The 27,954-nt window shown below is 37.4% G+C and overlaps 1 protein-coding gene across 6 annotated transcripts; it reads left to right on the plus strand.

The window, feature by feature from the left end:
- PRKCI (protein kinase C iota) lies at positions 1-27,723 on the plus strand. Of its 6 annotated transcripts, XM_065640058.1 has the most exons (18): positions 1-224; positions 7,912-8,033; positions 12,450-12,539; positions 13,849-13,899; positions 15,074-15,159; positions 16,476-16,616; positions 17,277-17,331; positions 18,050-18,108; positions 18,541-18,717; positions 19,639-19,736; positions 20,750-20,836; positions 21,483-21,618; positions 22,441-22,528; positions 23,189-23,314; positions 23,400-23,479; positions 23,748-23,837; positions 24,113-24,228; positions 25,154-27,723. In XM_065640058.1, the coding sequence occupies exons 1-18, from the start codon at positions 109-111 to the stop codon at positions 25,239-25,241; spliced, it is 1,806 nt and encodes a 601-aa protein (XP_065496130.1). In that variant the 5' UTR covers positions 1-108; the 3' UTR covers positions 25,242-27,723. The 6 variants fall into 6 exon arrangements, with proteins under 6 accessions (XP_065496130.1, XP_065496131.1, XP_065496134.1 ...); XM_065640059.1 differs by lacking the exon at positions 12,450-12,539; XM_065640060.1 differs by lacking the exons at positions 1-224; positions 7,912-8,033; positions 15,074-15,159 and adding an exon at positions 12,635-12,706 and having other exon boundaries at positions 12,452-12,539.
- Positions 27,724-27,954: the final 231 nt, after the last annotated feature.

The raw sequence follows: 27,954 nt of genomic DNA on the forward strand, positions 1-27,954 counted from the left end.
TCGAGGCACGGCGGCGCGGCGCGCTCGAGGTGGCGGGGGTCGCGCGGCCGCCGCCTCGCGCTCCCGCAGCCTCCCCTCGCCCGGGCAGCGCCGCCCGCCGCGGGGGGGATGCCGACGCAGCGGGACAGCAGCGGCAACAGCACAATGTCGGCTCCGGGCGGCGTAGGGGGCGGCTTCGGCGGGGACAGCGCCCACCAGGTCCGGGTGAAAGCCTACTACAAGGGGTGAGTGAAGGCGCGGAGCCCCGGGGGCGGGAGGTGGGGCCTGGGCCGGCGGAGCGGCGGCGGCCGGAGTGAGGAGAGGCTTTCGCCAGCGCCCGCGGCAGCCCGGGGCGGAGCGGTGCGGCCGGGCCTGGCGGGGGGCGGTGGGGCCGGCGCCGCGCTGCCCGGTACCTCGGGTCTGAAGGAGACTCCTCCGGGCGTTGGGCGGAGCGGCCGCGCTGGCCGCGGGCTCCCGTCGAGGGCTGCGGTGGGCTGGGGATGTCCCCGGCTCCCCGCCCGTGGCTGAAGCCAAGCTGGCTGTCCTGTCAGGGCCCCGTGTCCCGAAGAAGGGGAGGGGGAGACCCCAGGAGCCCCACAGCTGAGCAGCCGTGCCGAAGTGCTGCTCTGCACCGAGGAGAACGGGCAGGTTGTGCGCCGAGCCTCTCCCGGGTGTGGGTTTCAGCGGGAGCGGTTGCGCAGCCGGGCCGGACGCCGCGGTGTCTCCGGCGTTCCCGGTAAACGAGGGCGAACCTGCGGGGCCTTCTCTGCCCTGCTCGCCCCGCTTCCCACGCACCCCGGGCTCTGGTTCTTCGCCTGCTGTCAGTAATAAGCGCATATTCCTTCATAACGCTTTATTGGGGGACACACGTTAAAATTCAAACTTAAGAAAGTATGTTCAGGGTCCAGCTTTGGTCCTGGTCTCTGTGTGTTATGTGATATTCAGGTCTAAGGGAAGAGGATGTTTGGATGAAAACCTATTTAATCAGTTTTTAGGCCGTTTCCCAGGGACTGAGTGGCTTCTGAGCAAGTCTGTGAATGGTAACTTAAGATGCATCTACTATCAGTTATGCTTCTGCTGAAAAAAAAAAAAAAAAAGGCTAGAGGTCTGCACAATGAAAATCTCAATGTTGGTGGTCTAATTAAATGGCTCTCATACGAGGCAGAAGTGTTCTGCTTTGGGTTCACAACCGTCTATTAAGTAGCAACAGTTACAGGACCTAGCTTTTAGAAATTAGAGTGCAAGGGTTGACAGTGGTTCATCGGGCCGTTAAGCTTAAGAGGAGGTGATCTAAGCAGAAAAAAATGTAGGTTGCGTTTTTTGGATTAAGATTGAACTCATGGTACTCTCAACAACTTCCTTCCAGTTATCTGTATCAAGTACCAGAAAAGATTTATTACATTTACGGTATTTACTATCTGATATCTCTAGGTTTATAATTTTAAGGAGAGGTACAGAAACTATGCTGAGCATTTGGTGTTTGCTGCCGTGTTTGATTTCTGGTTTGTGTCTGGTTTGGGCTTTTCTTGGCAAGAATCTGTGGAAGTACTGTAGAGACTGGCACAATCTGTGGCTTTAAAGGACATGTAAAACACTGTCAGAATAATAATATGTCAAATTCTAAGCCCTTTGCATTACAGTCCCTTTAAACCACCATTTCTTAAGGACGTGGAGGTGCCTCTGGCTATTCGCTGGCAGAAGTGTTCATTTGGTGAGGCAGTGAACTAAAGCGGGAACGGTTCTGGGTTAAAACCATTTATTTTTCTTCTGCTGGGTCAGTTTTAATCTTGATCATTTCCACATGCAATCACATGAATTCTTGCTTTAGCACAAGGAGGCTGTGGTGCAAGAACAGAGAGACAGCAGCTCAGGGTTGTGGGAGTGAGGATGGAAACTGCTACATTGGACAGGAATGCTGGCTCATGGCACTTCAAGTATTAGGTAATAATTTCACAGACACTGGAATGTTTCTTCTGAGTCTCATCTACTGACCTTTTATCCTGTTAATGCAGTTATCAGTTTCCTTTAATAATGACACTGAGTCATATGGGGTGTTGGTTAACCATTGTGAATACCAGCAAACTAACAAGCTGAATGCCTTAGTCATGGTTTGTTTTGAGATCTAAACAAATTATTCTCTCTACTTTCTTACAACAGAAGGTATGAGACTGCTTCTCAGACTAGCACTGTCAAGAAGTGGGTAAAGCTCAGCACTTCACCTGTACTTACACTGAAATTACATGAAAGCTGAGGATCTAAATGCTCATATCGAAGGCCACATTTTCCCCTTTTGTCAAATAAACTATCTCAAGATTAGAGCTGGATAAAGGATTTAATGGTAAATAGTGTTAATCAGGAAATGTTAATCTCTGTTCATTTTTTTAAATAGAAGCACTTAAGTGGGTTGTAGAAGTTAATGTGAAAGTCTTGCTAGGAAAGTCTTTTCAACTTCCAGAAGGAGTTTCTGGGTAAAAACCAACCAACCAAACGAAAAACCCAGCAATGCAGAAACACAGATTTGCTCTTGAAACGGTTGGGAATCAGATAGTCAGGACGCTCGCCTGGAGCTGGAGAGGCTGCACTGAGAGCAAAGAGCTGAACCTGAATCCCCAAAGCATTGAAAAGTCTGGCCTAGAGCCTAATTGCTTTTCTCAGCCAAGACAAAGACTTTCATCAAGAACTCTTTGAAGGGTCTTTGTTTCATTCAACCGTGCAATGGTAATTCTTTATCTTAAGTTCATGAAATATGTAAAACCAGGATGGAAAATTTTCCTAAAATGAACAGAGATCATGAGAATAAGAAGATGGGAATTCCCAGAGACTTGGGAATTAGGGCATTAGATTGAGTTTATCCAGGTATTTCCTTCTCCCAGGTAAGCCACAGTTATCTTTCTCATAGGGCTGGTTGTTTAAAATGCTGAAAATAGTCTTATCTGTTTTAAAGAGTTACTGTAATCTGTTCAGTGTATGCATTAGAGGTTCTCGGTGAGTTCTTAGGCACTGAATTTATTACACCAAATGTTTACGTACATTTTTGTTGATACACTAACAAAGTGTAGCAGCTTCAAATGTGTGCCACTGAACAGCATCTGTAATTACAACCACTTCAGCTTTCTAAAATTATTCAAAGTTTACCTTTTATCTCATTTGTTGTAGATGCTTCTTTGTCAGTTCAGTACAAGAAGCTATTATATCATTAATACATACGAGAAGGATTGCATTGTAGCAGTAGAGAACAGGTAGGAATAATACATTGCTTATGCACCAGGAATCCTGTAGAATTAATGCTGTTGATTTTTTTTAAAAGAAACAAACAAACTTGAACTCTTTTTCTGTCATGATTAGAACTGCTAGCTTCTGTTCTTCAGTGCCTGTTTTGCACTGTTTTAACTGTGTAGGCTGTAATGTAGGTTAGACTTTTACTACAGTAAAAGACATAGGTTACCAATGCTTTGCCCACCTTCAGCTTGATTTAGTTCAAATAAAGAATAATCCTGACAGGCCTCTCATAATACATGTTAAACTTGCTGCTTTTTCTTAGTTTTAATACATTTATGTGAGAAAAGTGGAGAAAAAAATGTTAAAGTTTAATTGTAAAATCAAAATGTACCTCCATAAATATTTACAGGAAATTAATTTCTTAAGAATTTTTGAGTTCTCACATCCTGTATGTTATTCTTTGTCTTGAGCACTTTCTGATCAATTCTTCAGCTCAATGTCTCTCACTGTCTGTTGAGGATCAAGTTCCACATAGGAGAGTGTTCAGCTTAAGAAAGCTTTCGTTTAAGCATTTAACATTTTCACATTTTCACTCATTCTTGCAGTTTCAATATTAATTTAATTTTCTGGTGATATTTTTTTTTTTCCAGAAAAACAGATTGTGGGAGGAGGCAGTTTGAGACCTCAGACTTCCACTGGGGAAAGAGACGCTTCAAATTGTTCTGAGTGGCAGGGCTGGCACCTTGCGGTACTGAAACCATACCGGAATAGCAGAATTCGCCAGGAGTCTTGTAGGGGTTAATTTCAGTGAACTATAATAAACAGACATTATCAAAAGCATTAATAATGACTGACACAGTTCTGTGATAAATATGTGGATATGTAGATAATATGTGATTATATATCTGTATATTTCCACATACTTAATACGTGATAGTTATCTTAGGCTACAGATAAACAAATCTACAGCAGTAGTCTGTGTTCTTACAGTGGGTTGTTCTCACTGAAGTTGAAGCTCAGAAGTGAAAAATGAGATAAGGATAGAATTGCATTTAACTGTTGGCATTGAAGGTTTTTGTTTTATTTGCTTGGTTGTGGGTGAGGTCTTTTTTGTTAAAGGATGTTATGACTGTTGAATGATCTGCAAAAGAAAATGCACAAGAAAAGCTGTTTGATCTCAGAGGAAAGGGGGGGGAAATAGTGATGAGGTTTGTTGTCTTCTAGAGATATTTAAAATCTGTTCTGTATTGTTCCTGTTTATATTTACCATTTGGATTTTCTTAGTCTCCCTATGGCTTATCTTTTACTGATTCTTACATATGCAGGGTAATGATTTAGGTAGGCCTTTTGTTAGTATAAATAAAATGATCCTCTATTAATATTTATGGGAGATACAAATGACAACATTTTAACTGAAAGTAATTCAGGACAAGTACTCTCTTGTTTATTTTCATGCTTCCTACTCTCAGGTCCCTGGTTAAGACCTATTATAACAGTACTAAACAAATTCTAAAAAACCTGGTGTTTCCAAACTAAGAGCCAATTGATGCATCCAAATATGGTGGTGCAGAGTGTGCTTGAATCAGGTTTTCTTCTAATTCCCCATGTGTGTCATGAGGAGAAAAAAGTATATTGTGCCTTAGAATGGCTTTGTAACAAACATGTTTATTAAAAGTAGTGCATAAGCTTATCTCCATCAGAAGGAAAGGGCTGTTGTCAAGAATTTTTTTTTCCTACCTCTTAGTAGAAAAGAAGTATTTTGTGTTTTTTCATGCAAGGCAGCAGTCTTTGGTCCATATCAGCTTTCCTTTGTTCTTTAACTTAGTCTACTGTTTTTTGTTTAAAATGCCATATTTATGCTCAGTAAAGTTTAACTCGACGTATTAGCATGAGTTAATACAGCTTTTTCCTAATGAAGTCATCACCAATGTGGTGTTAGGTGCAAGAAGTGTGGAAAACACCATATAATGCAAAGGTGTGATAACAGAACCACTCTGAGACCTGTCTCTGTAGAAAATGTCAGTGTGGTTAAAATGGAAAAATGAAGCTTGTAGAAAGACCTGTAATCTTTCAGTTTCTGTGTTACATAAAGCTGGCTTCACAGCTCTAGGAAAAGTCTGATAGATATTGCTTGTAGAACCTTATTCATACTTATATACTTAAAAAAAAAAAAATTTCCTATTAGCTAGGGTACTCTGAAAGACCCATTATTGCTTGTTATAATAGAGTTGGTAAGATCTCCCAAATGGATTTAATAAGTGTCTGATACATGTCCTGTTGGAGATATTAGAGTAGTAATTTGGAGAGCTTGCTTAAATTATAAAATAATTAAACTCTCCTTTTATTTGAAGGGCATCTATTTTGCTGGTTGAAGCTAGAAACAAGTAGAAAGAGGGTTTTTGGTTGTTTTTTTGTTATATTGTTGGGATTTTTTTCAGTTGGTACCAGCTTTTGCTTTATAAATGCTGAGGGATTCCTGGGCTATTCAGTACCTCTTAACATAATGACTTTTTCTGTTCACTGTAATACAGATAGATCTATTTTAAGTGGACTTTATTAATTTTGAAAAACTGCTGAACAGCTTTTACTAATCTGTTTTTTAATCTTCAGCTTTTGCTGGAGCATCAGTGATTATTGTCTCTCAGGATTGTGATCTGTCACCCAATTCTTCTCGCTTGTCTGACCATCATAGTCATGTAGTCACTGCTGCGTTTAACGTACCCTCTCCAATTACTGACTAGTTCAATCACAAAATAAACTGCAATACTTGAAATACTTGGCTCTGATTTCTCATTGCCCTTCAGAACTTAACTTTTTGTTTAAGAAAATATTCCAAAGTGAATGTATCTGCACTGAAATGTGAATAAATGAAGGGATGGTAAACTTCGGTGAAGTTGCAAAGTAAGCGATGCTTTATTCCCTTCCCTGAAAAACAGGAAATACAGGTTAAGACTTTGCCTCTCAATACAGCCTCATGGGTTGCTCTTTGGTTGATGCCTGCCTGTCTCTAACAATAAGGCGCTGTTAAATCTGCCTCGGTTCACAGAAGCAAACTTGTGTGTTGGGTTCGCAGCCTGTGCGTTTTGAGAGAGCATGTGAGGGGAGACCTTTATATGGGAGAGAACACGGTTTGCCCTGTGGCAGGGGCGCAATTTGGCTTTGCAAACGAAGCCCCATCTGTCCCAGAGCACTGCACTGTGTCTCAGTGCTCGGGTCCAGATATTGTTTTGTCTTGCATTTTGTCTCATGTGGAAAGAAGAGGAGCAATTCCTCAACCAAATAATGTAGCAGCTTTCTGACTGCTTTATTGAGATTATTGAAGTCATTTCACTATCCTAACCATTTACTGGAGTCTTTCCCCTAACTAAACTAACTCTGATCATGCTCATAAATCCAGAAGTAGGGTAGCTGTTCTAGTGCTGAGAAATTGATAGTTTGTTTTATTTGTGCTACTGAACTTAAAGGAGCCCCAGGCAATCATGTTTATCACGTGTGTTCTCTGCCACTCCTGAAAGTGGTTCAGGTTCAGTGACTGCAGTATGTTACCTTACCTTCATTATTCCACTCTGGCCCTGCACAAGACAATTTAAAGACATTTAACTTGCTGCATATGCACACTTCAGTCTGGTAGGTATATTGACGTGGATTTTGACCAGATATAAACTTTGTCTGTTGCTTCAGTTATTTTCTTTTTTTCCCCATAGCGCTGGTGGCTGGAACCAACTGAAACAAATCTCAGCTAGCTGAGGTTTTAAGGGAAGATAGAATCATAGAATCATTTTGGTTGGAAGAGACCCTCAAGATCATAGATTAGTCTCATAGCTCAAATATTGGACTTATATGAGGTGTTTGAAGAGTCGTGTTGTAAACAGCCCTCTCTTTTTTTTCCTCCACCTTCCTCTGAACTGAATCACTGAAATCCTTTGTTTAAAGGGTTGCAACCCTGAGTCACCTGCTCCCTTTTAAGGCCTAGCAAATACCAGGACAATAGGTCAGCATTGTATGCTAACATAAAACACTAGGTTAACTAACTCTTAATCTTAACAGAAATATTCATTCTGCATAACAGTAAAGTAGTAAATTTTAGTTCTAAGCATATGTCTCTGTCAGCCTTCCCTGTTTTTGTGGTGAAGCATCGTGCGTCTCTTTTTTTTAAGGCACTTTCAATATTTGGAATATCCACCCTAATCTGCTAGGAAACCTCTAACATTTTTCATTGTTTTTTCATAATATCTACACAATCAACATTTAGTTGGAGAAGATGTATACATTCTTACAACATTTGGATATCTGATAACAAAATAGCTGTTACAGAGTAGGCAAAAAGAGCAATAGGTTGATAATGTTCTTCAAAATTTTTGCAATATTTAATTCTTTTGTTTCCACTAGTATAATACATCTTATTTCTGTGTGGGATTAATATCTGCTGCAACTCACTTCATAGTTATTTGGGCATTTAAATCTTAATTTTTCTTAAGCAGGTACCTGGAAGATTAAATGTCAAGTAGTTGATAATAAAAATCACTTGGAGCCTGATTTTGCTATAGGAAGAGAACTTATGCACTGATGGTTTACTATCAGTACTTTAATTTTTTTTAGGGAGCTGCAGCAGGGATGGGTTTTATATTAGTGGTATATGGAAGGTGTTGTAGCTGATGATCAAATGCTACATATTGCAGTATGATTTCTCAAATTAATTTTTCTCTTGCTCAGGGACATCATGATAACGTATTTTGAACCTTCCATCTCATTCGAGGGACTGTGCAATGAAGTTCGAGACATGTGCTCCTTCGACAATGAACAGCTTTTCACCATGAAATGGATTGATGAAGAAGGTAAATCGATGCTTGGTGCTTGGTCTTTTGACAAATATTTGATCAATATGTTCCTCAGCTGTCTAGTTCTCTTTTCTCTTTCATCTTTTCCTTTCCCTCTGCCTTCATAAGACAAGCTTATAAAACATACTTCATAAGTATGTTTTTAGAAATAGTAAATCTGACTCTAAAAATAATGGTTATCCAATATCTTTGTAAGTGTATCTTAATGGAAAAGCCGTTGTTTCAAATGACTTAGTGTGGGGACCTCCATTGTTTGGGTTGTGTTCTGTTTATTTTCACTGAATAAATAAATTAAACCTCAGTGATTATCAAAATATGTATTCAATGTTAGTATTTATTAGGAGGGGAATGGGGAGTATTCCCTTACACTGCTGAAGAAGCACATGGTTCCCCTTAAGTCTTATATCTTTCCGTTAAACTAACCTTAAATGATACAGATTATAGTATTTATCTACAATATTTTTAGCAACCTATTAACACATAGCTATTAGTAAAACTTTTTCTAACTATTGAAAGAGAAATTACTTGTCCAAGTAGCTTTTCATGAAAGTGTAGTAGTAACAACCTTGGCTGAGAACTCATCATCTCCAGCACTTACATTACCTATGTTAAAGTTTACCTTGAATGGAACAAGTTCAGAGTCTGTTCTCCCATTTCCTTAACAGATGTAATCCAGTTCTGAGCTGGATGTATACATTAGTAACTTTTTGAAAAGTTCATTTGCAGTTCCTGTTTTCTTTGTGGAATTGGTGTATTCTACACATATGTTTTGAGCTACACCAAAGACGTGTCTGAATTATGAAATAGCTGTTGAGTTATTTTAGCATGCTAAGTAGTTGATGCAATACATGAAAGGCCATAATGTGCAATGATTTGTCGGTAGTGATTAGTATTTGTATGCAGTGATTAGCATAAATGGTGCTTATAGAACTGTTTCCTCCCCTTCTCACAGCTTTCCCATTCAAAATTCAGTGACTGTCAGTTTATTCAGAGCTTAAAGCTAAACATGGACCAAGGCTGATTTTTGGGAGTGTTATACGGGCAGGTGTGTTAAAGAGTCTGTGGGTTTGGGAATCTGAGCAGATTTTTTTTTTTTTTTTTTTTCCTCCCTCTCCTCATTCGCAAGTCTTCTATACCAGGCAGATGCAGGAAAGTGAACAGTATTTATGACCAAAGTTTCATGCAGAGTCGAACATTTACTTCCTAGTAAGTTTGGTGTTTTGTTTTATCTTGAGGAGAACTGAGTTCTCACTGAAGATAGACAGTCAGTCATAGTAATAAGTACGTATCTTTTTAAAGAAACATTTGTAGAAATTTTTGTGTGGATTTAATGGTTTACTTGAAGAAACGGTTCTGTCTCAGTTTCTGCTCTTCAGAGATAGGCTTTAAAAAAGAGGAATGCTGCTGTTAGGCTATTTTTTTTTTTTTTTAATATATTTGCATAGGATTCAATTTTCCCAAGCAATCTGTGTTTGCTTTAATCATTGACTTCCAGTTTAATGTCACTAGAAAGGTTAATCTGGTGATGAGGAGTGTGTTTAAAAAAAAATCCCTGTCTTTATTATGAGTAATTTTTGTATCTACCATGTGTGGCTTCTTGCCAAGACCCCTGCCTCCTCTCCTCCTCTTGTCTCCACCACTCTTTAGTGTTTTCAGTTGATTTTCTTTCTAGAAACTCATAATTTGCTTTCTTGGAAAATTCCTGTATCACATCCTCTTCACTAAAACTGTAGTTCAATCTTTAATAGTAGCATGAGGAAATATGTGTACAGTGGACAGGTACTTGTTATACTACTATCCATGCTGCTTGTAGTAAAAGATAAGTTATCATGTCTAGGCCATCTCTTAGCTAATTACTGAATAAATTGCTGGATCAGATATGTGACTAAACTGGATTTACCTAGTCACTATGATTTTTGTTTGTCATATATGAAATGTCTTTTTAGCCTTTGCAAGATGCGGAGCATTGTGTGTAACTGCTTCTGTTTCGTAGAGGTAATGGCACACAAAGGCAGGCCTGATTTAGTTGAGTGGAATCACTTCAAAAAATGCTCAGATTCAACTGGAAAATAGACAGAATTTGATTTGATTTTTGGCAAATTTCTATTTTACATGTATGCGGTCAGTTCATCTTACCTCTGTCTTCTGAAGTGTCTTGTAGGATGGACGCTGGTCTTATGTCTGTGTTCAGTTTGTTTCTTGCTATATAATGCAAAAGTAAGTATTTTCCTATGACACTTATCCCAGCTGTCTTTGGGTGGCTGCAAAATTTGTACTACTCATAACTCGTTGAAAGAGTACATCTATAAACCTTCTGTTCTTGGTTTGAAGCATGGTGTGTGTTCTCAGGAGTCTCCTTCTGCCAAAAGAAAGACAAAACCGTTTGCACAGGTGTCAAACAGATGAAGAAAAACTGGTTTGTTGATTCGCATAGTGACTCTGAATATAGTTGTTGTTCCTCCTCCCCTGTGCTCTGCACGGTGCAAGTTTGTGCAGCAATAGGCAGTTTGATGGCCAGATAGGCTAATTGTGGGGGGCAGGTTGTATTCTGAAAAATGACTACAGCTGGCTTCAAAGGCTTGTATTGAGGATTATGACATGCAGAAAATAATAAAGACAAATGGACAGTTTACGTTTATAACTAATATTTTAGCAATAGATAAGAATGAGAAACAAAAGAAATTGACTGGAAAAACTTTAAGGTGAGTTTTAAATGTCCCCTTGCCTGCTAGGTGTGTGGTTCTACTGAAAAGCCTTAGCAACACCTGAGTTAATTTTGGTATCTTGTAGTACAAAACAAACAAAAGAATAGTTAATAGCTACTAGTTGGCTTTCAAACTATGCTTTTAACTGAAGACTCAAAGCAGCAAAACTTTCGGACTGGTTCCAGTTCAGCTGAGGTGGAAATTGTTCTGTCTTCCTCCAATTCACTTACCCACAACCAGTTTACCGCTTAAGGGTGTGGAAAGCAGTATTTATGTTTAAAAGTGGAAATGCTGTATGACAGTAGACTTGCTGTATGGGGTTCTGGCTAGAAAGAGACTCGTTCTGCTTACTTGCTGGAGTACAAGCAGGCAGAGATAAATCCCTTATTCTCACATGGGACATCTTGTGTAGGTGGAGTTGGGAGGAAGTTGAACTAATAATTGGAAGTGTTTGCTTTCTTTGGGGCAGTGATGATTCACATTCAACATTGCTTTAAAAAAGTTTCAGTTGTAGTATTATTTTGAGCAGGGTTTCTTATTTTAGGGGATAATTTTTTTGTAACATTACTAATCTGCATCGGACACTGAAGAAAATGTTTTATTACATGGTCGTTCTTTTCAGTCTTTATAGCAGCTTCCAAAGGCTGACAGACACAGAAGGTCAGTTAAAATATCAGATTAAGTCTTTTAGGTCAAGAGAAACAGGTAAAGTACAGGCTGTGTCCCCAAAGTAACATGAAACAAGGCTAAAATTTAAGGTTGTTGTTGCTCCTGCTTGTGAATACAGCAGATCCTAAACTTTGATCTCCTTTGTTCCTCACCCAGCCCTGTCCCCAGGCTTTAAACCTGCCTATATGCCAAAATTTCCCTGATGTTAAGTGTTGTTTAATGATTCTGAAATACATTTGTGGACACCTGTTATTTTTTTAGAAATATAAAGTAGATATCTACAGAGACCTCAGTCAGTCCTGAACTGTTACTTCTGAAACTCACATTTGCTAAAGCAATCTGATGCTGTCTTTTCAGAGGAACTTTAAAATACATACCAAATGCTTGTATGATAATCTCTTCCGTCTCAAATGGTCAACAAAGGCTGCAATTCTTTTATTTAAAACAAAACAAAACTACGAAAAAAAAGGACAAACAAAACAACTGCCATGCTTTTTTTTCCTGCCTTCGTGCCCTTTCTTTAAGGGATTTTATTTCAAATAGTGCCGTATGAAAATAGTAGTCAAATATCAGAAAAATGGGCTATTTTCACTTAGGTTACATGATTTGTCCAATGTCTTCATTGGGGTTTGAGGAAAGACTAGAGATCTTGGCAATATTGAAGCAGCTGTGACAATAGAATTGACTCCGTTCTAATTAAAAAGGAATCTTAGAAGGACTTTAGGTGCGATAACCTGCACCTCCGATACTGAAATGGTGTGTAACCGTCCTTCTAGCAGACCAAACCAGTGATGTTTTGTGATTATGATCTGCTTTGCCTCTTGTGCATCTCTCATGTTTTTATTTTCCCTGAAAGCATGGAGTATGGCTATATTTTCAGATGCACTCTCTGAACAGTGTTAAAAAGAAATACTACCACACTTGAGAATATTGTTCTGTTTTACTACAATAATTATTATGTCTTAGAACTGACTGTGAGGGAACTGTTGAATGTCACAGAACAAAATCCAATCCCATTAGTCTTGTTCTGTTTCTACAGGAGATCCGTGTACGGTTTCTTCTCAGCTGGAGTTAGAAGAGGCCTTTCGGTTGTATGAACTAAACAAAGATTCAGAGCTTCTAATTCATGGTATGGTGAAATTTACTCTATTACTTCTCATGTTGGTACCTGTGAAGAAGTGAAATTTTTACCTTATGTTATCTGTGTCTTTTGTTTTATTCCAGCCTTCTCAATTAAAGCCTGTTGTGGCATTCCATCAAGAGGATGCTGAAGACCATGCACAGCACTTTTTAGCTGTCAGCACCCTGTCTGTGTTCTCTATTAAATTAAGGGAGGAAAAAATACTTCGCTGTTAGGTTATTAATGAAAGACAGCCCCTGTCTCTCATTTATCCAAAGCGCCTTCATATGCTTGCTGGCAATGAATGGTAGAAGATACATAGTACAGTGTTCTACACTTTGCTATTAATAAATGCTTTAGAGAGGCATCTATATTAGGAAAAAAAGTTGATGACCTCCATTTGTGATACCAGATTAGTGAAAAGTTTGACTTTTCTAAAATTAAGTACTTTAGACTGGTTTTGAACTTAAGAATATCGTGCCCCCGTTTGATGTGTAATTGTTCTGGTTTAATTTTTCAGGGTTATAGGCCTATTTTAGTAGCTTTTGCAGTACATTTTTCTTACTGTTAGTAGGTCTTTACAAGTAGAAGATGGATTTCAGTTTAACAGGGATTATAGCAGAAGAGCAGAGGATCATTGTGAAGTGTGTTAGAGGGTGTGCTACACTACAGTGTCTTAACACAGTCATTCTCTAAAAGGATGCAAAAATCTAGTTCACCATCAGCTCATTTGGAAGGAAGAGACAGCTTTTCAGCTTCCCACAAAAACTTAAAAAGTGGAAGAAGAATGTAATCGGTTTCTGTATATAATTCCCTGTTTCAGTATATATTACTTGAGTATGCTTTTTGATCTGACCTTTCTCCATTTATTTTTGTGTTTGATAAGCTTCTGATTAAACCAGCACCAGGAGTATCTCCCTCCTCTTGTACTTGTCTCTGACATTTATTGAAGCTAAATAAACTGAAAAAAATAGCTAATGTAGATGAGATCATACATATATGTTTATAGTAAAGACTGCCAAATACTGACTGTGATGTTTTGTCACGTGAGAAACAAGAAAATGTTTTTCTGGTTACTTTCTTTAGGAAATAACTTTGTTTGTTCTACTTTTTGCTTGTATTTCTCACGTATATCACTGTTATGTCCAGCAAAAGGGTTTTGTGGCAGCTTTGCAGCTCATCTGCAAGGTTTTGGTAAAATGCAGTCTGTGCTGTCTTCCTAAATGGCTGAATGCCTTCTAGAAGCGTTGTATTGAACCCAAAGTTTTAATTTTTGTCTGAAATAAAAATTAATCAAAAGCTAATGTTTTTCTTGCAGTATTTCCTTGTGTACCAGAACGTCCCGGCATGCCTTGCCCAGGAGAAGATAGTAAGTAGTCATTTTAGTTAGGAAGTACAGAAAATCAGGAATTCAGATTTCCTGTTTTAGAAGAGTTTGATATTCTATGGTTTGGCACCCTACACTTATGAATATTAATAATGCAGATCTCTACAAATTAAATATTTTTAAAGAATATAAAGTCTTGCTAAACTTGAATGTTTTGTCACTTCTGAATCACTGTTAATAAGCATTTCACATTCCTGTTAACTATCCATGTCATTCTGCTTTCCTTGCTTTTGCCTCTTCTATTGTGACAGTTTTTTATCCTATTCCCATCTCTTTGGTAGTTGGCAGATTGCTGGCAGACTAATGTGAACAAGGCTTGTAACCAATGGTAATGACTTGTATCACCATTTAGAGATCTGTGGTTAATTAATTTTAAATTATATTTAGGTACTATCAGGAGTATTCTCTGAAAATCTGTAAGTTATGTTAGCTGGTGTACTAAACATTAAGATAGAGGGAAAATTACCTCTTTAAAGTTTTATAAAAGAGCATGTGTATGTTATGCACACAGACATCTGTCAGCTTGATATCAAAGTCTCCGACAAATGTAAATGTGCATGCTTACAAGTTAGCTTTGGCAGTATGGGTGATGCTGCTTTTCTGAAAAAAATGGGGTTGCAGACTGAATCAGAAATAGATTTGCAACTCGGTGTAGTTTTGGATATTCTGCTTTTCACTTGTGGTTCCTGACATGCCTCTAGTAATAAAAAAATAAAAATAAAAAACCCCAAACAAACAGCAGCAGCTGTGGATCTGAAACACTGAAGGATTTGCACAAGCAATGTTACCGATCAGGGCATGTTCCCAAGATTGACCTCTTTCCTCCTTTCCCTTCCCCACAGCTCCTCCCCAGGTTTAGGTAAGGTAGGTGCATACTTTGCACACCAGTGTTTGTATTGTTTGGGCAGTTTTCCTTCTCTTGACTTTTAACTTTGCAACAGCAGAATTAACTTTGAATTGATGTGGATATTCTACTTCAAATTTTCTCCAAAACTTAAAAAATGAAAAATATACTTGGAGCATTACTCTGTGTTTCTGTAAGATGCAGGAGTGAAACTTTACTCTGCAAATCACTCTACACAGAAATGCCCATGAGAAGATGTTGTAGTTCTGTGTTTATATTTTTATGGATATAATCATATGTTTTTCCTCTTAGAATCCATTTATCGCCGAGGCGCCCGCCGGTGGCGAAAGCTCTATTGTGCAAATGGTCACACTTTCCAAGCCAAACGATTTAACAGGGTGAGATTCTTGTTGGGTACTTAAAACCACGATACAGGGATGTCTTACTTTCATAATTATAATGTCATTGCCTTCAAAAATAAGGTAGTTTTATTCTTATTTTTGTTGTTTTGTCTATAGTACATAGACTTTTTGTAACCCTGTGGTTTCAGGAAATGTATTCATTATTAAATTATCAGGAATTTAAAATAGAAAAAAAAATGAGATTGGTTGCAATTCACTTTACATGTACTCTGAAACCGTGACACCAATTATATAAATGCTCCTGTGTTCCCTTAAAATCTTCCCAGAGGGCAGACTTGAACACTGCCATTAGATGGCTATGAACAGAAAGTACATTTTCAGTTCTTTAAGTTCTGGAAGTAAAAATGATGCACAAACTTTTCTTTCATGACTTTTAAACAAAAAACCTGAGATGTTTCTCCAAGCAGCCTGCTTACGATGGCACGTAATCAACTGAAAATAACAAACTATTTGTAATATTTCGAGAAGCAGTGGTCAAATATAATCAGCTGAGGACCAAGAAGGGTATCTGCTGCATTTAGAAAAAGCAAGAGTAAAAAAAACAAACCAAAAATATTTTAATACGCCAGGTTCCTTGACAGCTTCCATAATCTTTCCTTGTTTTCTAAGCTTAGTGTATTGTGTGCTTAATGCTTGAGATTGTCTCCACTAAACTTCATTTTGAGCATCCTTCACATCTAACTTCTGCCTTTTTTTTTTTTCTTTTTTTTAACCTCTTTCTGGTCAAAGACTGTCAAGGCACTAGAGTTCAATCACTTTCCACTCTTGCTCTTGTAGGTGCCCTGTTTTCATGATTCTTTTAAGTTGTTTTGGGAATATACTTGAGTGAGTGGTGATCCTCCCATTTCCTGTTATCTGATGGTTTAATGTGTTGGAGCGTTTGCTATCCTGCCTTCCTCCGTACAACTGTGAGGGCTCATCTGAGACACATTGCAAATTAGCTCAGCCACAGCAGCCTGCTGACTCAGCTGCGACGCTTTTGACCTGGAGTTGGGTCGTGTCTCTCTGGCTGCAGCAGAAGCAGCTCTCTGTGCCTGCACCTTTCCGTGTGCATGCAGACTTTCTGTACGGCAGTTGCTGCTTCTTGTTTAGTGGTAATTTTTGAGCTCCTCTGTACCATATTTCCCTGTTTGCCCTTAAAGTTTTCACATAGAGACTCTTGGTATAGTGTCAGGTTCAGTTGGGATCTCTCTGATTTCCTGTCCTATGTTTTTCATTAATGAAAATGTGGCTGAATAGTTTTTATTGTTTAGTTTTGCTCTTTAATTGGTTTTGTTGATTTGTCATTCTAGAGAGCTCATTGTGCCATCTGCACTGACCGAATATGGGGCCTGGGTCGCCAGGGATATAAATGCATCAATTGCAAACTCCTTGTTCACAAGAAGTGTCACAAACTTGTCAATAGAGAATGTGGCCGTCATACGCTGCAACCAGTAAGTAACACTTTTCTCAAAAGTTGCCTTTAAAACACAACCAACCACTCAAACACAAAAAAGCCCATTTTATACTAGTGGTTTTCAAAGTATAGTCTGTGAATAATCACAGTAGATGAAACATTATTCTTCATAGTTACTGTGACGCTTTGCAAGTAAGTTTGGGAATCAGCAGAATGGCAATTTAGTGGCAAGATGAGAGCCTGACTTTCACATCTGCTGTTTTTTTCCTGTATCAAATATAAACATTTAAGTGATATTTATTTCATCCTTCACAATGTTGTTACATATTGTGTATTTATGTGTGTATATATATACACACACACTATTTTACATCTTGAAAGTGAAGTACGGGTAAAACACATTCTCTAAACATCTGTTAGATTATTAGACTATTTCCCATTTACAGAAAAGGAAGATGAAGTGCAGAAGTTTTGACTTTTCTCCCACAGAATTCAATCATTATTATTTATAAGTCCCTAGAAAAATTTAGATTAGTACTGCTCCTGGTTTAACATGAAAAGCAGACAGCTACAAGTCTACATTTTGTGAATTCATTTGACTAATATGTGTAGTGCTAAAGTACTTGAGCTTTCCTGTCTTATTTCTCATCTGCTATACTTGGGCAGTCTGTTACAAAAATCCTGTTCATATTTGCAGGAACCAATAATGCCTATGGATCCATCATCAGTGCATCCAGATAATGTGGAATCAGGTACGACCAATAATTTTTTTCTTTAAACTATTGTAAGTTGCTGAAACATGAACTTTGGGGTTTAAAATGAAACAGAATAAGTAAATTATTTTTAAAACCTTTCTTTACTTTTTTTCATAGAACAAGAAAAACAAGACAGCTTCTTAATGCTAAGGGGGATATAAATATAAAAATTGCTCAGTTTTCCATGTCTTATCAGTTTAAGAAACTTGCCTAAAAAGGAAGAATTTAGGCTCTCAGTTACATTTTTCCATCGGTAAGCTGTGTACTTTAAATGCCCTGATGAAACAAACAAAAAATCCCTTAACGGAATTAGCAGGGCTTCTACCTGATTAGTAGCCAAACAGGTTGTTTCTTGTAGAAATCAGTGTGATGGTCCTAACATTTGAATTTGGATATAGACAATGATCAGTTTAAAACTCAAACAAACCACTGTTGTGCACAAGATTCTTTCTGTGTGGAGTCAAGATTAATCTAAAGAGATCTCCAAATATCATTACAGGGTTTTATATTAGCCATAATTGATTGTTAATGCAATATTGCAAAATAATTATTCTGATGGTTTAATTTTTTAAAAAATGGCAAAACCCAACAGTTTGAATACTTGACATAGATGCAGTTAAATTGTTTATCTCTCTGAGCTCTTGTGTGTAGAAATTTTAAGGCAAAAGGAAATACTCACGTCACATCAGTCTAATAATTTTTCTTGTACCTCTAGTGATTCCGTACAATCCCTCAAGTCATGAGAGCTTGGACCATGTTGGTGAAGAAAAAGAGGTGAAGTACCTTAACTATGCTGTGTTCAGAGATCTAAAAGCCTGTCTGTTTCTCAGTTTCAAGATTTTAGTAATTTAATTTGTCACAAACTGAAAACTATTAATAGTATATCAATCACATTTGGGTTGCTTGCTCAGGTGTATAAATGTCTGGCTTGCAAGCTGTTTTATTTTGAACCCTGAGCTGAGATAGCTTTGATTTACAAAGTATTCCAAACTCCTCCAGTTTCATTTATTTCTTATCTGCCAAGCCTCCTCTACCTCCTTTCGTTCTCCTCACGTTCCTTTCCAAGGCAGTGCAGTTTTAAGAATAACAAGTATTAATTGAATTACTTGTTTATATTAATTTTGCTGTTCTGTTTGAAATGCTAACTGTTGCAGTTGTTAAAATTGGCAAGTCTGCTTACTAATTTCAAAGTATCTTTATCAATAGGCAATGAGCATTAGAGAAAGTGGCAAAGCTTCCTCTAGTCTGGGTCTTCAGGATTTTGATTTGCTCCGAGTTATAGGAAGAGGCAGTTATGCTAAAGTCCTGCTTGTTCGATTGAAGAAAACTGAACGCATTTATGCAATGAAAGTGGTGAAGAAAGAGCTCGTCAATGATGATGAGGTAGGCAAGCTTTTTATCAATAAATCATGCAACTCTTCCAAAGAGCTTCCGTATCCACCACAAGGTGGGAGCCAGACTTCTGGGTCTGCAATGCTAATTGGCAATTACACATGCAGTTTCTTATCCATATTATGCTATAGAAGGTTCACAAGACAGATAACCAATTTTGAGGTCTTCATTGACAAACTGGTAGCTCACAGCTGCCCTGCCTGTGCCTCATGGCCTCTGTCAGTGTCTTTTGTGATCAGCACTGTCTGCAGCAGTGCACCTGCAGAATTCAACTTAAGCCTGGTTTGCTTCCTTATTCTGGAGCAGTATTCCATATTTCTCCTATTATGTTGGCTTGCTGGGCTGAAAAAGAAATGGGTGGAATCTGGTTTTCATATGGTCAAGTTTGGCTTTCTTGTCAAAGGAGAAGTCACAATGTTATTTGAATTGTTTTTTAAATCAGAACTCCATCTTAACAATTTGTTCGTAGCTTATACAGTGACTAGTGGAAACACCTCTTGTTGCTAAAGATTGTCCTTGTGTTTCTTTAGGCTACTCTGAAGAGACTTGAGTGACTACAATTTTCTATCCAAGAGCTTTTGCGTGTATTTCTCAGTCTGCCGTTGATTTCTTCTGTGTTTCTTGATGCTACTTTACATTTTTCTGCACCAGTTTATCTTTTATAGATGAGTCTTTTTTCATTCCCAAGTGTAGTTGCACAATGAGGCTAAAAGTATGGGACACTCAAGATGGGGGAAAAAAAATGAGTATGCTAAATTGTCTTACTTCACATTGGAGAACTAGATAATATTTTCTTTCAAGTAAAATGAGGATGGCAAAACACTTGAATATCTTTCTGCTAATTGTCGTTTAATATTTGACTGAAGAAGTGCAACAATCCTTTTCTGAATGTCACTTTCCTTAAATAAATAGGATATTGATTGGGTTCAGACAGAGAAACACGTCTTTGAACAGGCTTCAAATCATCCCTTTCTTGTTGGACTACACTCTTGCTTCCAGACAGAAAGCAGGTAAAGGTTATAACATTATAAGAAGATAGTTTTATTAAAAAAATATTTCATACTGTTAGTCACCTCAAAGGCCTGTTTAAAGCATTAAGTGTTAGGTAGGTGGTGAAAGTCAATGTACTGTAAATCACTGTTGCATTTTATGAGCCAAAGGCCATCTTCATCATCAAATCTTTTCAGATTGTGTTGATGCAAAAGAATGTAAAGTACTGGTAGGTATGATGGGAAGGATTCTGGACAAGAAGAAAGGTGCAGCTAGCAGAAAAAAAGGCTTCAGAAAATGAGGTAGAAAACAGAACCTAGAATGGGAAGGAAAAAAACGTTTGTAGAGAGAAATCAGAAGTAGAAGAAATGAGGACATTGATCTCAAACTTGCATGGACTCTCTGAAGATGAGTCTCTGATCAAGGCTCAGAAAATAGTACCTGAATTTTAAAAAGGAAAACAGAGCAAGAGATAAAGATTATTGTTTTCCTGTGTGTTTATATATAGAAGACACTGCAGTAGATTGATAAATTACAATATATACAGTAATTATTTTCAGTATATATAAAATATAGTTATTGTACATTTAAACAATTTCCTTGCTGTTTGAAAGGTGACAAGCTAGTGGAGGGAAGTGAGAAGAAAGAGTATTTGTAATATACTAACAGTATTAACCGCAAACAAAGGAGATGAAAGGAATCAGGAAGGAAAATGAGGAAAAAAAATCTGGTTTGTGTATAGAAACTGGCATGAATCTATTTAATAATGACAAGCAGTAGCTGTAATGGATTAGAGATGCAGGAAGGATTACTTACTTTCCTTTAGCAATAAAGGAATTATCTAGATAAATGTTGTGTACTTGATTTTTAACTTTGGAAACCTATTCAAAGGGAGGGAAAATGGTGAAACCAAGCATATTACCAGAGAGATGGGAGGAGTTGAACTGACATTGTTCAGTAACAGACCTGTAACATCTCAAATCTCTTTCAGCTTTGTATACAATTATTTTTAACAAACTCCTGTGTGTTTCAGGTTATTCTTTGTTATAGAGTATGTAAATGGAGGTGATCTAATGTTTCATATGCAGAGACAGAGAAAGCTGCCAGAAGAACATGCCAGGTACGTCTAATTTCAGATTTCTCACATCAAAACCATTGGTTTTGTGTCACAGTGCAGAGATTATGATGATGAGCTAGTAAATCCTCTCCAGATGTTGAGGGTTTAAGAAATGTGAAACTGCATCCTCACTTTAATGCTGCAAGCTACCATATTTTTGTTCCAAGGCGGAACTGTAATAGGTGGTGTTTGTATTACCATTGCCCTAGATTACTTCAGGCTGATTCTGATTTTTTTTTTCCTCTAGAAAAACACTTTGGTGTGGTTGGTTTTTGTGGTGTTTTCTTGTGGTGTGTTTGTTGGGTTTTTTTGGTTTTGTTTTTTGGTTTTTTTAACTGTCTGATGTATCAATGTGTTTCTCCTACAACAACCACTACCAGCTGTCCAGGCAAATGCTGAGTTCTTGCTGCATATGCTGCATCTCAGATGGTGAGATGAAAGGGATTATTTCAGTAGACGTTAATATTAATTAAAAAGAATTTTGAAGTGACTGGGGAAAGAAATGTTTGTGTGATTATAAACAATTTGTCCATTTCTCTGGTGAAAAAGAGTAGAATACATGGAATTATATTTAGAAAAGTATCAAAGACTGAGTTATTGTGGTTTGGGTTTTGATTACTTGAGTAATCAATATCTCTTTCTGCGCTAGGTTTTATTCTGCTGAAATCAGTCTAGCGTTGAACTATTTACATGAACGAGGGATAATCTACAGAGATTTAAAACTGGATAATGTGCTACTAGATTCCGAAGGGCATATTAAACTCACAGATTATGGCATGTGCAAGGTAAGATCTAGTTCCTTGCTAACCAGTAAAATCAACAATTAAGAAATCCCATAGATTAAAAGATGCAGAGACTTGAAAATGTGGAATTTCAAGGTGTTAATTTATATACAGTGTGGATAGGCTGCATACTCATTTCACTTCTACAAATGGATGGAAAGAAAAAGAAATGCCAAAGTGCACGGACAATGTATATTGTTTGTTTTATTGATTATGTTTTTATAAAGCTGCTGTATCAACTTGACTGGGCTGAAACAGTCAGGATAGCTTGATTTCAAAAAGAAGAGGTTGAAATGTATCAGTCACACTTGTTCCCATTTGGATTCTATGACACTTCCCATTTTCTCTAGAAAAACTTTGTTGCCACAACAACACTGGAGCACAAGTTTGACTTTGGCGTGGAATTGCCATTATGTTGATCTATTAGAACTATTTAAAATGTTATAATTTTGTCTAAGCAACTGAAAAGCATAAAATAACACAGGTTGGAAAGGACCTCAGGAAGCCTAATCCACCCTCCTATTCAAAGCAGGGTAAGCTGTAAGATCAGGCCAGGTTATTAAGGGTTTTACTCAGTTTGGTTCCTCAAAAATTCCATGGTTGAAGACTGCACAACTTCTTTGAGTAACCTACCCCAAAATCGGCATCCTGTGCTCTTCTCTGAAAAGCTCGTATCTGTCCATTGCAACTCCCCAGTCACATAAGCTGTTCCACCGTGCCTCAGTGTATTCAGGACACTCAAATCAAAATTAAGTTCTTTGCAGAGTGGAAAGTGTGGGATCTTTGGCTAACTGTAAAGTATTTTCTTCCCCTCTTTTCTTAAAGGAGGGTCTGAGGCCTGGTGACACAACAAGCACGTTCTGTGGGACTCCAAACTATATTGCACCTGAAATTCTCCGGGGAGAGGATTATGGTAAATTGAATTTTTCACTGCTACCATATCACTTTCACCTTGTCTATTGCTTCTTACTCAAGTTGTTTAGCAGTAGAAAGTATAAATCTCCCTTAGACACGTAGTCAATCTTAATTCAACATCCTGTCTGAAAAAGTAAATCAAGCTTTCAAAAGAAGGGCAGAAAACATCAGACTGACCAAGTGAGATACCTTGCCTTCCGCATTTTAAATTCTTTCTATTGGTCTAGCAGAATAGCTTGAGTCTCCCAAATTTATTATCGTTTTTAAATATTTTAAATACTTGATATTCTTGCAGTCTTGAATTGTGTTCAGTTTTGGAGCTTCACATTTGGCAGCAATGATAGCATTAGATATAAATGCATTGCAAAGGGCCTAGGTAGTAGACATCTAAACCTTTGCTAAGGTCCTAACACCAACCTTTAAATGTTTTGTGTTTCCTTTTTCTTTGTACAGCATTCCCTCTTTTTATGCACATAATGAACCAAGTAATGTCTAGTGTAGTTGTTACCTCCCCTTTATTCAGATAATCAGAAAGATTGGCGATACTTAATTTTTTAATTAATTATTTCTTCTCAAAACATCTCTCTCTTTATCCCCAAAAGTGTTAGTATTTTTGCTCCAAAATATCTCCACTTGTGTTTTCTCCTTTGAATTCTAGGCTTCAGTGTAGACTGGTGGGCACTTGGTGTACTTATGTTTGAAATGATGGCGGGCCGGTCACCATTTGATATTGTTGGGAGTTCTGACAATCCTGATCAGAACACAGAAGATTATCTTTTCCAAGGTATGTACCATGAGTGCTTTGTTTTTCCTTACCTTTAATCTGACTTTACAGATACAAAGGCTGATATGAACCACTTTTCTTGCAGTAATCTTGGAAAAACAGATCCGAATTCCCCGATCCCTTTCTGTTAAAGCAGCAGGTGTTCTAAAGAGTTTCCTCAATAAGGTAAGAGCTCAAGGGGTTTATTTAAGACTTCTCAAGAGCAGTTTTTGTTTGTTTTTTAAACCTGTTCACTAACTGATGTGTGACAAGCAGTATTCATGCCTATTTCAAACAGTAAACTGGAACAGTTTCCAAAATAAGTAATGCTAACTTAGTTCTTCAGCATCCCTTCTAACTCCAGCGTTTCATTTCTCACGGAATCTGTGACATTTGTATTTCAATTGTTTGTAGGCCATGGCACCCGTTTAGAAATATTTTCTTGCTTGCACAGGATCCAAAGGAACGTTTAGGCTGCCATCCTCAAACAGGATTTGCAGATATCCAGGGGCATCCGTTCTTTCGCAATGTTGATTGGGATCTGGTATGTGAGTGCTCACTGCCTTGGCTTATTCTACAGTGATAGCTTAACAACTTCTTTTGAGTATGAAAGATGATGTAAAATCTTCAAAAACCTTGAGCTCTTAACCATAATGACAATGCAGAATCTTTTCGCCCTTTTACACAAGGTGCAGTAGATTAATAGAATGATTGTAGCAAGCATACAAAATAAACTGAATGGTAATTTCCAGCTTTGTTTAAAAATAATTCAATAGGTCGTAACTCATTCTGGGTGTCACTAAGTGCATTTATTCTTAGATGGAGCAAAAGCAAGTGGTGCCTCCATTTAAACCAAATATTTCTGGAGAATTTGGTCTGGATAACTTTGATTCCCAATTCACCAATGAACCTGTGCAGCTCACTCCAGATGATGAGTAAGTAATGCAGAATTTAAGAAGTTCTGATAAGTCAGTGGAGTTGTAAAACTTCATTTAATAGCTGTAGTTGTAGTATATAGAGTATACATAAAGTAGTAAATAACATTTTCTTGTGTTAGTTTGGAGAAAATTTTTGTGTGTCCTCATGGTAGACTTAGTATGTCTGGATTAAGTATCGTACTCTGTCATTATGTAAAAATTAACAGTGGGAAAGTTGCAATAAAGAATCATAGTTCAGGGAAAGGTGGATAAGTGTTATTTTACAAGTTTCAGAGGTATCATCTGCAAGAAATGAATGTGTGAAGGAGAAAACTTGTTTTATCAAGTGGTTTATTTTTGCATTACTTTAAGCTATGATATTTCTAGAATGTTGTGTTTAGCTTGAATTTATCTTGTGTGTTCTGAACAAGAGAAGATGCTTTGTTTGGCTTATTTGCATATTTTAAATTGTTAGTAGTCAAGTGAGATTATCCTGGCTGAAAAGCCTTGATAAAATGCGTGATAATGCATTTGATTTTTTGGTAGTGGATTTGTGGTTCCTTACTCCTGAGGGGCCCTGATTTGGGATGAGGAGGGAAGGGCCTTTCTAGTTGGACTGAGCCACCACTGTTCACATTTTAGGAATTTTTTTGGGGGGGTTATATAATGCTCATGTAGTATGTAAATGCAGACAGTGAATATTAAATGTTACCTGTGTACCTTAATTAGGTCTGAGATCCAAGTTCCTTCTTCATCCCTTTGTAAATGCATAATGTACAAATAAAGTTTAGAAAAGTTGCTGATGCAGGTGCAGTTGATTAAAAAAAAAAAAGTGGTAAATACAATCCATTGTACAAGTCTAAATTTTAAGACAAGCTATCAGCTAATATTGTTATCTTTTCAGTTTTTCTGAACTAATGACTGTTTTTTAAAATCTTAATAGTGATATTGTGAAGAAGATTGACCAGTCTGAATTTGAAGGCTTTGAATACATAAATCCTCTTTTGATGTCAGCTGAGGAATGTGTCTGAATTCTCCATTTCTGGACTGTGCCAATTGTTACTCTGTTTCTGCACGGATAAACATCTCTTCATTTGGATGCACTTGCATAAAATGAGTAACTGAACATGTTGCTCTTGCCACCTAGTGCGAATTACTCAGCTAATTTTCTGTTTGTATTAATTGTCGTCCAGAACAGTTGTTATGCTGAACCTTTTGCTGCCAGATTTAAAATGTTTAACAGTCTTGCCAAACTTTAATTTTAATAGAGAAGTTGGTCTGTGATGCTCCTGACTGAACAAAGGGGTCTGGCTGTATAACCTGCCAATACAGCGTTCTGATAAAGCAAAGTTTTCTTATTTCTTTAAGAATAAAAGTTGCATTAGGGAATGTAACAAAATATAATTAAAGGACTTCTGTTTTTCCAGCAAGACAAGTAAGACCTTATGACTTCTGTAGTTGTAAATCTCTCTAAACATCTGATTTGCCTGTTCCCCTAGATTTAGAGCTATGTTATTGCCCTCCAGACTGACATGACAGCAAGGAGAGCAGATTTTGAAACTGAATAGGTCAAGAATGGCTGCTTTCACAGGGAATATTGATCTTGTCCTAGAAGAGATGATTAACTCAAAGATTAGAATCAGTAGACTTTGCTACAAAATTATACACTAGGAATTGTAGGCTGATCCATAGAGTGCCTTTCTGAGCCTGCCCCTTTCAGTGAAGGTTCTACATGGTATAAGGTATCAGTCTAAATAAATGGAATTCAATTAATACTTTAAAAAGTTTAAATCTGTAGAGTGTAATTTAGCAGCAATGGGTGGCTAATGTTGATGGATGCAGAACCTCATATGATTATTTATTGCTTTTATACTTATGTCTTAACTGTATCGGAACTGCATATGTTACAGCTATGGCCTACGTAAGGGCATTTTTTCTTTTTTTTTTTTTCTTTTTGAATCTTATTGCCATGCTGTTGAAAGTGTATTCCACTTTGCCAGTGGAAAAAGCACATGTAGAAACAAATAGGTGCTATCCAAAATGACTCCCTTAACTTCTCCACTTAGAGATGGTGATTTGTAATCCCAGTCAAACCTTAAATGTTGGTAGTAGACTCAAAGTTAATAGTAAAACAATTGGAATAAATCAAGAAAATGGTTCAAACTAGGACTTTTGGGAGGTGTGATTCTTACATTTCATGTTAGTAAACAGTTTAATACACAGCACAGATAATTCTTTTTTAATGTTTAAGGAATAGTTTTGAATGTCTTAGGCTGAGAAATGCCAAATGTACCACTTTTTTATTTTAGGGAAAAGGGATTAAAAGACATTGAAGAAAAAAATCTGTGTTAGTTAAGTAAGAGCTGTAAGGCAAGCTAAGTGTTTCTGAAAGCATATCTAAGTATCTGTAAGCACAAGATAAAAAACCTTATCTGAAGCTTTTAATAAAAATTCTGCTTGGTCAGTGTCTGTCCTTGAAAATACTTGTCTGGCGACACTGTAAATTCATAGCACAAATCTTCCAGTGTTTGTTTTTTCACTTACATGTTAGCTTCAAGGAGGGAGATTGCACAAATACACAGTACTGTCATGGTGTGGTATTTAATTCTTTTTTTTTTTTTTTTTTTTTTCTCAACATGAATAGGAAACTCTTAAGTACTGAGCTGAGTTTTCAAAACTGGGAAGTGATTAGAGGGGCCTCAGTTTCAGGGAATGTTTGAACCTCCACAATGTTAAAAATCAGGTTCTCTTAAATTGAAGTTGTATAAAATATCAGAGTGAACCTGTTTTCAAAGAGCAGCTAATAACTTCAGCATGTTTAGTTTGTGTCAAGTGAACTGCTTACATGCAGTTTTAAACATGTGATTAATTGTTAAGTCATTGACTTATACACCCGCATGACTAGTTTAGACATCAGGACTTCATTGATATTAAACTTGGAAGTTACTTAAACAATCAATAAAAGCCTTGTCTCTACAGTGACTTAATTTCATATGGGGTATTAAGCAAAATGGCTTTATGTAAGGAAGGGCATTTCTGCTGTTCATCACAGAAGAGTAATGGAGTAAAACACTGTCTTTTGTGCTTAAAGCAAAATTTTATAAATTTTTTTTATAGATAATGTCACAGAAAAGATGCTTTTTTTTCTATTTACGTATCTAACCATTAAGAATGTTGCTAAGTGACAAACATCTTAAACGACTGTAAATCTATTTTTAAACTCATTTTCTCCAAAGTGCCATGATATTAACAGTTATTTTTCCTTGTTAAACATACAGCAACTGTCATAAATATTCAGAAGGGACATTGGGTATATAGTCCAGTGCAGTAGGCTTTGTCTTTTGGAGAATGTCTGCATCAGAAGCATGATGTATTTATGTGGAGTAACCTCCTTTGCGTATACGAGTTGGATTCTTATGGGTGCTCTGCTAGTTAATATTGTCACTACTATTTTCCTGTTTCGTATGGAATATGGTCTTGAATGTTGTTGTGTAATCATTCCCTTTATTTGTGCACACTTTTTACTTTAAATAAAACATTTCTATTAGGCCTGTGTGTGTTAACTTCTAAAACAAATACTGTGAAACGCTGGACTTTTTCATCTGAGCCTTAACTATCTAGATCTCACAGGAGCATTGTTCTAATCTTATTTCTTCTAGAAGATCACACTGCGATAGACTATAGCAACCTAAGAAACACCTCCCTCAGCCTGTGTTTCCTAAACAAATCTTAGAATGCGAGTCC

Source organism: Caloenas nicobarica, chromosome 8, assembly GCF_036013445.1.
Source record: "Caloenas nicobarica isolate bCalNic1 chromosome 8, bCalNic1.hap1, whole genome shotgun sequence".
NCBI lineage: Eukaryota > Metazoa > Chordata > Aves > Columbiformes > Columbidae > Caloenas > Caloenas nicobarica.